A 13,438-nucleotide genomic window follows, 5' to 3' on the forward strand; every position below is an offset into this window, starting at 1 on the left:
TTGGCCTCTTGGGATAAACATTACTATATTGGGGGGAGGACTGGTGGCCAAGGGGGTGAGAGCAGGCACATCCCTATTCCCTAAAGTTAGAGAAGTAAACTTTACTCATTAAACAGGCTCAGCCCATATCTGTATTAATTATGGTTTCGCTGTATACTCCGCCTCTGCGCCCCAAACACAAGGTTGCCCGTCGCACCCTCCCCTAGTTTGGCCAGTTCAACCTCAGCCCTTCATTCAGCAGAGGAGCTCACGTCACTGTAAAACAGCTGCTCAGTAACAGCCCGCAGTACCTCATTTCTGCCACTAGGGGCAAGAACGTCCACGTGGAATCTACTTACTTTGAAACTGACGTTCTAGACAACCAATGAGAAGTTAGTATGTAGTCCAGCCCGACACCCTGTCCCCCAATCAGGGCTGCGCTACATGTCGCTGTACAGTACGGTACGAAGCATCACATCCAGTTGTTGTACAGTGAGTCCCTAGGGGAAATCTAGCATTGCGTTCTCTCACACCTCAGCCAGGGGACTGGGCTGGAGCAGCACCGGGGGGGACCGGGAGACGTGCGACCGAATCGCTGGAGTGCTGAGCGGATACAGCTGCATATTCAGAGGCTGCGAGGTGGTAGGTGTGAGTGTCCGGGCAGACCCCATTAAGCCCACCTTAGTCTGCTCTGGGCATATGATGGGACTATGGCTCCCCTTTATTAATGGTTTTTCTTGGGGCTAATGGGAGGATAGGCACATGTTCTGCATAAGGGTTTGCTCTAGTATGTATGGCTGGATTTGTCATCGTATAGCCTAGGATGCTGGGAGCTGTAGTACCGTAGCCAGAACTTAACTCGGAAGTTTCCCCTCTCCCCATTTAATATATATTATTTATACACATAGTATAGATTATGATTATATACATTATACATACAATATAGGTGTTGTACAATACCTTGTATTCTTTCATGTGTGAACTCACCTTTTGCAGGCCTGTGATTGCGGAGACATATGATTGGTTCCTGTGTTATTTGTGTAGTTTCTTAAAGTCTTGAGATCAGTCCATTTACATCACCCCAATATGTTTGTGCTAATCTGGCATTTGTCATTTTATCAGGTTTGGCTTATTTGGCTAGTGTCAGTGTGGCTTCAAAATCTCTATCCATAAACCTGTGTCTGGTTTGTGCCAATGTACTGTGCTGGGATGTGGTTTATTAATGTAATCATTTGTGCCAATGTACTGTGCTGAGGTTTGGTTTATTAATGTAATCATTTGTGCCAATGTATTTGGCTGGTTTATAGCTAAATATTGTACTTGTGTCTGTAGCTAATTATTGTACTGGTTTGCACCAAAGTTTTGTGCCGGTTTGTTCCAGTGTATTGGGCTGGTGTTACAGCGGGGTGGGTATTATTCAGATTTTGGTTTTATACAGTGCTAATCTGTGCAAAGCCATTGTGCTGGTGTGTGGCAATGTATAGTGTTTATCTATATGCAGCTATGTATTGTGCTTATGGATTGTGCAGTTTGTGGCAACATATTGCTTTGATATATACCAATGTATTACACAGTTTGTTCCTATATATTTTGCTGAAATGTACCACTATACTGTGCAGTGTGCAGCTACATATTATGCAGTTTGTGGCTATATAGCGTGCTGGTTTGTTCCAACATATTGCTCAGTTTGTAACTATTTATTGTGCCGATATGGGCCACTGTCCTATGCACATTTTGGTTGTATATTGTGCTGATATGTACCACAGCAGTACTGTGCAGTTTGTGCCTATATAATGTGCTGGTTTGTGTCCGTTTGTGGCTATAAATTGTGCTGATATGTGTCAATGTATTGCTGTTTGTGGCTTTATATTGTGCTGATATGTGCCAATGTATTGCTCAGTTTGTAGCTATATATTGTGGTGATATGTGCCAATGTAATGCTGTTTGTGGCTATATATTGTGCTGATATGTGCCAATGTATTGTGCTGATATGTGCCAATGTATTGCTGTATGTGGCTGTATATTGTGCTGATATTTATCACTGTATTGTGCAGTTTGTGGCTATATATTGTGCTGATATGTGCCAATGTATTGCTGTTTGTGGCTATATATTGTGCTGATATGTGCCAATGTATTTCTCAGTTTGTGGCTGTATATTGTGCTGGTTTGTGTCAATGTATTGCTCAGTTTGTGAATATATATTGTGCAGTTTTGTGCTTATGTAATTGATTAGTATGCTTCTCCGTTGGGATCATGTCTGTTTCCCAGACCAGCTGGTTGTGGTTATGGGCTCAGAGCTGCTGCTCATTACTCCTGGCACAGACTCTCCAGTCCTGGCTTGTGAGCTTTGTCACGTACGTGATGCTGTGAGTCAGTGGAAGGATTCCTCGCAAGGCTGGGGAGCTGTCCCTTTGACACACTTTATGACATAGCACCTTGTCCTACCTGGTGAAAGGTCTCCCTGCCAGACAGGTACTCGCTGATAGCTTATGAGGAAGTCACACAGTATCTCTTAGTTCTGTTGCTTGTGTTTGCTTTGCCACTGTTGTACAACAGTGAGCTGGAATGTTGCAACACTTCTACCCTATAGATGCTATGCATTAACACCACAGCTGCTGCAGAACCTCATGTGTCCAATATAATTTTTAATTAGTAATGGCAACTGCTGAAGAGTTTTTAATTTTGCTTGGCCCATTGCCCCGAAAATACTTGAGACTCATAGGAATAGTAAAATAAGGGGAAATAAGTAGCACACTTTGGGGAATGTACTAAAAGGTGCAAAGTTTGCCCAGGCTTAGTAACTCATAGAAACCAATCAGCTATTTGCTTTCAGACAAGCAGCTGGCAAATGCTGCCTGCTGATAATTGGACCTATAGCAACGTTTGCACCTGTTATTGCATTAAATCCTCTTTGTGTAATATAACAACACATAGGTGCTTTCAAATAACATCAACAAATACTTAACGCCAGTTGCATCAGTGTCAGTACTATGCCAGTTGCAGCATGGGCAGTAATCATATTAAAGGGGACCTGTCACCAATCTGGTGCCAGATTGTGAACCAGAAAAGCTTGCCTTAATAACGGCGTTTACAAAATGGCAGCTGCCTGCTTGCTGTGATTGTGTACTTGCAAGACGGAGGGAAACTAAGATTTATATAATTTATGTAGTGTAAGTAAAGTTTATTTTTCTCAACTAATATGATAAAAAAGGATTTAAGGTGACAGGTTCCCTTTAATCTTCACTAGTTGTAAAGACTCTATTATGTATCATAGGCTCACATGGAATCAATTTGTGGCCTGGGTGAGGTGGCAACCGTACTTGCACCCTACGAGTGGATATAGAGCAAATGCTTACACCCATTAATAAAACCCACCAGCAAGCAGTAGCCTTTTATTGGTCAAATGCAGTTACATAGTAACTTAGTAAGTTGGGTTGAAAAAAGACATACGTCCATCAAGTTCAACCATAATGCCTATATATAACCTGCCTAACTACTAGTTGATCCAGAGGAAGGCAAAAAACCCCAGTTAGAATGATGAATGCTAACTTATGATTGGTTGCAAAGTTCTTCAGCTTTTAAACTGGGAGAGAACATCCAGAGCCCTGTACGCCAGCAACCTGGCAACCATGAATGCTTATATTGGACAAAATGCATTTTGCTATGCCCACCCATTACTGCTTTGCCATAGGATCTGCCCAAATCATACAGGGCTGGAAATTTAATGGAATTTATCCGTTTAGAGACCATAATTTGATTTCCGTATTATAAATTCTAGTGGCAGGTTAGGAACAGGTATGGTGGGTGAAGGATTCTTTTGACTCATATGATTGTGCAGATATCAGAAAAAACAATGGATAGAACTAGTCTGTGTTTCTGCCCAGTTTTTGCTCATTACATATGGACTTGTGTTTTTTCCTTTTTCTTTCTGTTCTCTTTTTGGTGGTCTGATCTTTCTTGCACAAGGTTTCCTGGTGACCGTCAGACGTAGATATTGGCTTTCTGAAACTTACAGTCTCCATTCTCTGTGTGAGACTGACTTCCAGGGGTGCCCATCTGATCATTGTGCCCTTGTTTATCATTTTAGGTTTCTGTCCAACCCCATCAGAGAGCTAAGACTTGCAGCAACATAGTTCTTCCCTGTCTGGCAGATGCTATGTACATTAGACCTTCCTTTCTTGTCAGATGAAAGTGGAATTATATTTAGATATCTATTAAACTATTACAATGAATTGAGCTTAAGTAATATAGATTTACAGGAGACACTGTTCTGCATGTTTACTCAGAATTAAAAATCTATGGGCCCTGCTGCACATAGTAGTTTGGGCCCCCTCCTTGTTGTCCCCAAACACCAATATTCCTATTCACTATTGGTATTTTGATTATTATTTAATGTCTTTATGTAGGTTTGTGTATCTTAAGCTCGCCATACATGCACTGATATAATTTTACGAAACATAGTTTAATATGTGGGCTCTGAATTATTGTCCCAGTAATTTTGGTACCACGGCGATCAGTTGTTTAGTGGATTGGACAACTACATTTTGGTTGGATAACGATAAAATCTGCGCAGGTATTGTTTATCTGATGTTATCCTAGAGCAGTGATCCCCAACCAGTGGCTTTGGGGCAACATGTTGCTTCCCAACCCCTTGGATGTTGCTCCCAGTGCCCCCAAACCAGGTAGTTATTTTTGAATTCCTGACTTGGGGGCAAGTTTTGGTTGAATAAAAACAATATTTCCTACCAAATAAAGCCCCCTGTAAGCTGATAGTGTGCATAGAGGCTGCCTAATAGCCAATCTTAGCCCTTATTTGGCTCCTCCATGAACATTTATGATGTTGTGTTGCTCTCCAAGTCTTTTTACATTTGACTGTGGCTCACAAGTAAGAAAGGTTGGGGACCCCTGTCCTAGGGGGACCTACAATGCATTTCCGGGACATCACTTTCGTACGATTGGTGTCTGCTAATTATTTACGGTCTGAACATCCTCTGATCCTACAATTTCAGTCCAGATGTTAATTTCAGATTGTTGCATTTAAACGTGCGATCAATCCTAATGATATCCTAATCGTCAGAAAAAGACTATAATCTGAATGTGTATGGCCAGCTTTAATGCAACATGGGGTCACTCATTGCAACATTGCCATTTTTCCCTGCTTATATGTGCATGTATATGAAACAAACAATAATAAGCCAGTCTGGAATATTACCAATCATGTCCTAGATATTGGTCTTTCTTTATCCTTGTTCCAGCTGGCCAGTGTATTCCTCACAGCAATTCCCTGTGCCTCAAGCTGGCCATACTGTAAAATCTTCTCTATCGCTAATGCAAATTCAGTAATATTGAGACCCACAAACATACACACTTATGCTCACACTCTAAACCAATCAGAATTAAAGCAGTGTAACTACTTGCATATCATACAAAATGTGCGCTACCTATCATCCCCATTTATTTATATAGTGCTAGGAGGTTACACAGGGCCTTAACTATTAAAAGCTGAAAGAAGCACATAAGGAGTGTTATGTGCGCCAACATATTCCGCTGCGCTGTACAATAAGTGGGTTTCATACATTGGACATACAGAGTAACATATAAAGCAATCAATAACCGTAACATAATAATTCAATGAGAAAACCTGTGGCAGAACATTGTTATTAATAGAAATAAATATGAAATATTGTTGACAAAAGGGTTTGAAAGGGGGTAATTTAGCATAATGAAAAACACAGCTTTCAAGCTCTAGGATTCTGCTTTTATCCTTCTTTTAGCGCGGCTCTCTGATTGTACACATGCTAATAGGAGCAAATAGGCTTCCTTTGATGTCAGTGTGAATTGCAAATGGCCTATGTTGGTTGCCAGTGTTCATTTGCAAAAGCGCTGTGTTTGTGTAAAAAGGAAAATCTATTGAATTTAGAGACAAATAGGAAATGTACTCAACAATCCTGCCCCACCGCTTCCTTGTAGACACCCCTGGCCAGTAAATTCTGGTTTATTCAGGCTCAGATTGGTTTTATGGTGCCAAAATATGGCTGCTTAAATTCGCTTTTAAGTAAACTGTGGGATCTGTTATCCAGAAGCCCATTATCCAGAAGGCTTCAAATTACAAGAGGAAGGCCATCTCCCATTGACTTCACTTTTAATCAAATAATTCAGATTCTTAGCAATGATTTCCTTTTTTTTGTAATAATAAAACAGTACCTTGTACTTGATCCCAGTTAATATATAATGAATCCTTATTGGTGTCAAAACACTTAATGTTTACATGAATTTTTAGCACACCTAAGGTATGGAGATTCAATTTATGGAAAGACATAAAAGCTCCCTTACCCATCTATATATTCCATTTCCCAAACCTCTCCTCCCACCCCACCTGTGGCCATACATGGGCTGCATGGGCCTGTCCTGCTCCAAAGAGGACCACACTGGCATGTTAAAGCCGCCCTCGCCTGAGGGAAATGTAGACTCCTCTGTATGATCCCATTGTTGGACCCTAGGGACCAACAGTTGAATTAGCTTGATTTGGCCCAGCTTGTGTATTTGTCCAGACCTTTTATTTTCAGTTGTTGTCAGGTAAGGTTTGATTTTAACATATGGCTCCATTGTTTAGAGCGTATGGCTTTCTAATTCTCACGGTCAGCTTGCCCAGAATGTTCCCTGATTGCCTTTTAACCGCCCATCCCTAGAATTCCCATCCCATCCACTCCCTGCACAGCAACCCATACCTGATATGCACTTAAATAGTTAATGACTGCTTGTATTTGTTCTCCCTACACGCAGTTGTACCATGGCTGCACCTGTATTTATTCTTCCTGCCTATGGATCTTGTTTGTCGTTTGCTTGTAAACAGTCATCTTCTCTGCCTGCACTTCCCAGGTACACATTCTAGTGTGGCCATTGCAGCTGCACATACTGTGACTTTAATGTGATAAATAAAGATCCATGGGTCCATATGTTTATCTGTGTCCCCTGGTTACTACAGGTTCCTTTATACTTTCCTGAAGGAAAGTGTATTAGACTCTTTGAAATGTGATGTTATCTTGTGTGATTGCGTTTCTGGCTAACTGGCCAAGGTGTGGCGGCAATCCTTACAACCTGGAACTAGCCACATTGGTCTTCTCCAATCATTTGCCTCCCGAACCTGTGATTGAATCACATGGAGGATCCCAGGCAATCCTGAAGTGCATTTGTAGATGTTTAGATCTTTTAAACTACTTTACAGTTAAAAAACTGTATATTTGTTTCTGTACAGGTTTGTGAATCTACAGTGACCCATGGCAAACTTTAAAGGTCATGCGTTGCCAGGAAGCTTCTTCCTTATTTTTGGCCTTTGGTGGTCAGTAAAATACCCACTCAAATATGCCTGCAAGAAAAACAAGAAGGTCTTCTCCATTGGGTCCAAGGCCGGATTCCAACGCATTGAGGTGATCGAAGGAGCAGTCAAGGCAGCTTTTGCTCTCATAGGCAAGTAATAGATTCATTCTCTCAGCATAGCTTTGTATTGTGGAGAAGAAGCTGTAGGTAGGAAAACTCACAAATTAGCACTACAAATCTCTCTTATAACTATGCAAGTATTGCAGTAGCAGTGGGGATAATAGCCTCTGGGAAGGGACTGTGGCTGTGGGATAGCAGGTATAGTAGGGAGAGATGGTGCCTATAGTAGCAGTGGGGGGATAATAGCCTCTGGGAAGGGACTGTGGCTGTGGGATAGCAGGTATAGTAGGGAGAGATGGTGCCTATAGTAGCAGTGGGATAATAGCCTCTGGGAAGGAACTGTGGCTTTGGGATAGCAGGTATAGTAGGGAGAGATGGTGCCTATAGTAGCAGTGAGGGGATAATAGCCTCTGGAAAGGGACTGGGGCTGTGGGATAGCAGGTATAGTAGGGAGAGATGGTGCCTATAGTAGCAGTGGGGGGATAATAGCCTCTGGAAAGGGACTGTGGCTGTGGGATAGCAGGTATAGTAGGGAGAGATGGTGCCTATAGTAGCAGTGGGGGGATAATAGCCTCTGGGAAGGGACTGTGGCTGTGGGATAGCAGGTATAGTAGGGAGAGATGGTGCCTATAGTAGCAGTGGGATAATAGTCTCTGGGAAGGGACTGTGGCTGTGGGATAGCAGGTATAGTAGGGAGAGATGGTGCCTATAGTAGCAGTGGGGGGATAATAGCCTCTGGGAAGGGACTGGGGCTGTGGAATAGCAGGTATAGTAGGGAGAGATGGCGCCTATAGTAGCAGTGGGATAATATCCTAGTGAAAGGGTCTGTAGGATAGCAGGTATAGTAGGGTAATATGGCTATTCCAGCACTTTATAACAGTGTTCCCCAACCTGAAGCCCGTCAGTGTATCTTCCAAAATCCTGTGAGAGCTGAGGAGCCTTAGATTAGAAATGTGTATTTTAATTTTTATCATTAGAGAAATTATGGAACTTAGTAAAGTCTGCATTCATAAAGCTGGACCTGGCTCTAAACCCAGGGTACAGTCCCAACACTGGATAGTGACCTCACTGCTCATAATATTTGTACTTTGCAGGAATTTTAGCTGAGCAGTTTGTGCCTGACGGACCTCACCTGAAGCTGTACAATCATGAAGAGCACCAGTGGGACCATTTAATGAACTGGCAACATTCCACCATGTACCTGTTCTACGGCATCTCAGGGGTTGTTGATATCCTCACCCACACCACTAAAGCTGTGCCTTTAGCGATGGATCGGATGATGCTTTCTATTGCTGTCTTTGTTGAAGGTATTCATTTCTTTTGTTCCCTTTTTTAAGTAAACAGGGCTGCCGCCGCAGCCGTTATAAAATCAACATGTTTTATTGCTAATAGCAGTTATAGTAGGGAGAGATGGTGCCTATAGTAGCAGTGGGATAATAGCCTCTGGGAAGGGACTGGGGCTGTGGGATAGCTGGTATAGTAGGGAGAGATGGTGCCTATAGTAGCAGTGGGATAATAGCCTCTGGGAAGGGACTGTGGCTGTGGGATAGCAGGTATAGTAGGGAGAGATGGTGCCTATAGTAGCAGTGGGGGGATAATAGCCTCAGTTCATTCAGATGCACAGTGCTGAGCCAGAGAAAGCAGTGCAGTCTGCACTATCCATACACATACACTAGTTATTAGCAATGCAGGATGTGGAGATGCCCCACTATGTATAGTAGTATTAAAATTGTACCAGTGTTTTTGTATCCATAGTTTTTTGCTCTGTTCTTCAGAAAAAGGTGCAAATATGTTATGTGCCTCCTAGTAAATATACTACAATATACAGAATGTTGTAGCTCCCATTAAATTCATCATTTAAATAACAGGACACTGAGTTCCTATGATAGACTAACATTAACAAAGGTTTTTTTTTTAATTGCCCCAGATTTATGTTCCTTATTCCAGTCTCTGATAAACACTATACTAGTAATTATGTACTCAACACTGACATCTTGTGGTTAGCCAGGGTAATTGAATGCCACTGTGTCAGTTTTATTAATGAGATAGCCACATGGAACTTCTCTTTAGTCTGTAAATGTCCTGGTGGTCTGTGGGCTCAGCTCTTCCTTTCACACTGCAAAGAGGATGCACCACAAGGATCTAAGCATACAAGTGCCCAGTGGCATGGCTACAAGGGTGGCAACGGAGCTCTCTCTCCTGCTGGGGCCTGCCAGGAAGCCTGCTGTGCTATAGATAGAAAACCTGCTAAAAACAGCTGGGAATGATTTAGTCTTATACTAGGTAATATATATAGGATCATAATAAAAGGAAACCATGAAATTATGTGGTGTAGCCTGACATCAGCCTATGGTTGCTCTCTTCCCAGGATTCCTGTTCTATTACCATGTCCATGGGCGCGCCATGTTGGATATTCATGTCCATATCCTCCTTCTCGTGTCTGTATTTGGTGGTTCTATTTGCATATTCCTGGAGGTCTTTCACCGGGGCAATATCATCCTTGAGATGTTCAGGTCCAGTCTGTGTATACTGCAGGGGAGCTGGTTCTGGCAGGTAAGTTTGGGATTTGCTTTGTGCTATAAGATTGAATTACTGTCGGGCCTGGGTGTAATGGTTTGCCATTTAGCTTTAGTTTGGCATTGAAACTGGTTTCTGGTTGCTAAGGTGACCAACTCTAGCAATCAAGCAGGACTGAGGAATTAGAAGATGAATAGTGTCTGTGAGGCAAGATAAATAAAAAATAAATGACAATGAACACTAGGGTCAGATACAGGCCCATCCCAGAGGCTATTATTGCCATTGTGGGTAAAGGCAATACTGCTATACTGCCTACTGTCCTGTAGGGGCCCCGCTATATGCTCTTTGCCCTGGGCAGTCCTGCTTTTATGGATTTCTGTGAATTAATTGGAATATTCAATATATTCAAGTTTCTGTTCCTAATATAAACCCTGTTTATTCTAAACACGAGCCACTCTCTTGTACTACAGATTGGCTTTGTGCTGTACCCTCCCGGGGGAGGCCCAGAGTGGGACCTGATGGATCACGGTAACATGCTCTTCGTCACTATGTGCTACTGCTGGCATTACGCCTTCGCCCTCCTCATCGTTGCTGTGAATTATGGCCTTGCCACGTGGTAAGTGCATTATTTCCACAAAACTTGTTGCAAAACAAAACAATTACTGGGGAGGTTTACGTTCTCAGCACTGTGAACACAACTTTAGTCAGCGCCCTCTGGTGGTCAGAATGAGTTTCCCCCTAATTTTAATTTATGAAGTAAAGTATATTATATAAAACTAAATAGAATAAGTGCCTGGGATTATGTGTTGATCTCTAATTTTAGAGGTTAGAAATGATATGTGACAAACATTATAAACTGTAGAGAATCATTTTGATGGTGGGTAGAAAATCAGAGGCAAACTGAGCATGAATGTATATGTTTAGCGCAAAGCACCGAGCATCCTTATTAATGCTTCATACTCTGTTTATTCGGCAGGTTTGTACAGACCAAATTGAAGTGCGCTAAGCCAATGGAAATGGAATTGCTGAAGTCCCAGGGACAGGATTCAGACGATGACATATAGAACCCAAGCTTGTGAGGGTTCCCTACTGGATCTTTTGCCATGAATAATGTACAGTACTGTAACTTGGTTGGTCAGGAATCACAGAAGTGTCTTATATACATTAATTTATAAAGAAATCCAGTATGTGCAGTAAGTGCATCTCTGAGAGTGCTGATCTGAGAGCTTTGTTTACAAATAAATAATAATGTTGCAACTGGCAGCCACCCTGCAACCAATCCTGTAACCATTCCTTAACCTTTGGGCAATGGTAAAAGGGCCAATTCCGAGCATTTCATCTGTGCAAAAACGAGTACGAGTAGCTCTATTCCCTTGTGTGGTGATCACTTTCAATCATGGGTACATTCACTAGCTACAGTGCTACTTGCCAGGGTGGCGAAAACGCTTGAATTCGCCCGATCTGCCATTGCCCTTTGATTCCACATATGCCTATCATGAACTTAACAGGGAATTGTTATATTCTAGCTCTGCACAGAGAGGTTTGGGCAATTCAAGAAAAATCTAGGGCGAGGGGTGAAAACTCTTTGTTTGCCTGATTACATTACTACTGACATGCAGGACATCAGGGGTGTAGAGCGGGTATTTCAGTCAGGGGCCCAATGGTATAGGTGGGCTCAGAGCTGGATAAGTTAGATTTGTAGGCCACAAAATGGGTGGGGCTTGTGGGGAGTAGGCAGGGGATCTGCTGCCACAGGGAAAGGTAAGAACTGCCACAGGTGGCAACATTGCACTGGTTACATTGGATGGCAAAAAAACGCTCCTCATAACTTTAAGAGCCGAAATTTTGCTAATTAAACTGGAAATGTGGCTCATCTAGTGCACTACAAAGCAAAGCCCCCCCTTGACCCACTCTGACACTAAATTTCTAAGCATGGGGGTTGAGGAGGGCTACATTGGGAAGGCCACCTCAGGGCAGCTTGGGCCCACCCCTGGAGCTAACTTAGTAGTAGTATGGGGCCCTAATGATTACAGAAGGTGGCCCTGCTGTCATGCAATTGACTTTTCTTTTTGCCACTTTTTGTCTTGTTGCATAATGACCATGGAAAAAATGTCTAATGTACATTAGATAAATATTAATAAGGGAAGTATTTTAGTAGCATAAATAGTAACAATAAGAATTTATATCATATATATACAGTGGCTTGCAAAAGTATTCGGCCCCTTGAACTTTTCCACATTTTGTCACATTACAGCCACAAACATGAATCATTTTTATTGGAATTCCATGTGAAAGACCAATACAAAGTGGTGTACACGTGAGAAGTGGAACGAAAATCATACATGATTCCAAACATTTTTTACAAATAAATAACTGCAAAGTGGGATGTGCGTAATTATTCAGCCCCCTGAGTCAATACTTTGTAGAACCACCTTTTGCTGCAATTACAGCTGCCAGTCTTTTAGGGTATGTCTCTGCCAGCTTTGCACATCTAGAGACTGAAATCCTTGCCCATTCTTCTTTGCAAAACAGCTCCAGCTCAGTCAGATTAGATGGACAGCGTTTGTGAACAGCAGTTTTCAGATCTTGCCACAGATTCTCGATTGGATTTAGATCTGGACTTTGACTGGGCCATTCTAACACATGGATATGTTTTGTTTTAAACCATTCCATTGTTGCCCTGGCTTTATGTTTAGGGTCGTTGTCCTGCTGGAAGGTGAACCTCCGCCCCAGTCTCAAGTCTTTTGCAGACTCCAAGAGGTTTTCTTCCAAGATTGCCCTGTATTTGGCTCCATCCATCTTCCCATCAACTCTGACCAGCTTCCCTGTCCCTGCTGAAGAGAAGCACCTCCAGAGCATGATGCTGCCACCACCATATTTGACAGTGGGGATGGTGTGTTCAGAGTGATGTGCAGTGTTAGTTTTCCACCAGTGTCTTACATTTTGGCCAAAAAGTTCCATTTTGGTCTCATCTGACCAGAGCACCTTCTTCCACATGTTTGCTGTGTCCCCCACATGGCTTGTGGCAAACTGCAAACGGGACTTCTTATGGTTTTCTGTTAACAATGGCTTTCTTCTTGCCACTCTTCCATAAAGGCCAACTTTGTGCAGTGCACGACTAATAGTTGTCCTATGGACAGATTCCCCCACCTGAGCTGTAGATCTCTGCAGCTCCCCCAGAGTCACCATGGGCCTCTTGGCTGCATTTCTGATCAGCGTTCTCCTTGTTCGGCCTGTGAGTTTAGGTGGACGGCCTTGTCTTGGTAGGGTTACAGTTGTGCCATACTCCTTCCATTTCTGAATGATCGGTGGAACAGTGCTCCGTGGGATGTTCAAGGCTTTGGAAATCTTTTTGTAGCCTAAGCCTGCTTTAAATTTCTCAATAACTTTATCCCTGACCTGTCTGGTGTGTTCTTTGGACTTCATGGTGTTGTTGCTCCCAATATTCTCTTAGACAACCTCTGAGGCCGTCACAGAGCAGCTGTATTTGTACTGACATTAGATT

At 42.6% G+C, this 13,438-nt stretch overlaps 1 protein-coding gene across 2 annotated transcripts; it reads left to right on the top strand.

The window, feature by feature from the left end:
- Positions 1 to 409: 409 nt before the first annotated feature.
- On the top strand, positions 410 to 11,194 carry tmem45a (transmembrane protein 45A). Of its 2 annotated transcripts, none has more exons than XM_031896630.1 (6): positions 410 to 625; positions 7,235 to 7,446; positions 8,511 to 8,723; positions 9,785 to 9,969; positions 10,404 to 10,549; positions 10,910 to 11,194. In XM_031896630.1, exons 2-6 carry the CDS (start codon positions 7,257 to 7,259, stop codon positions 10,995 to 10,997), a joined length of 822 nt encoding a protein of 273 aa, XP_031752490.1. In that variant the 5' UTR covers positions 410 to 625; positions 7,235 to 7,256; the 3' UTR covers positions 10,998 to 11,194. The 2 variants fall into 2 exon arrangements, with proteins under 2 accessions (XP_031752490.1, XP_031752489.1); XM_031896629.1 differs by having other exon boundaries at positions 410 to 621.
- The last annotated feature ends 2,244 nt before the right edge of the window (positions 11,195 to 13,438 follow it).

The sequence above is a fragment of the Xenopus tropicalis genome, chromosome 2 (assembly GCF_000004195.4).
Source record: "Xenopus tropicalis strain Nigerian chromosome 2, UCB_Xtro_10.0, whole genome shotgun sequence".
NCBI lineage: Eukaryota > Metazoa > Chordata > Amphibia > Anura > Pipidae > Xenopus > Xenopus tropicalis.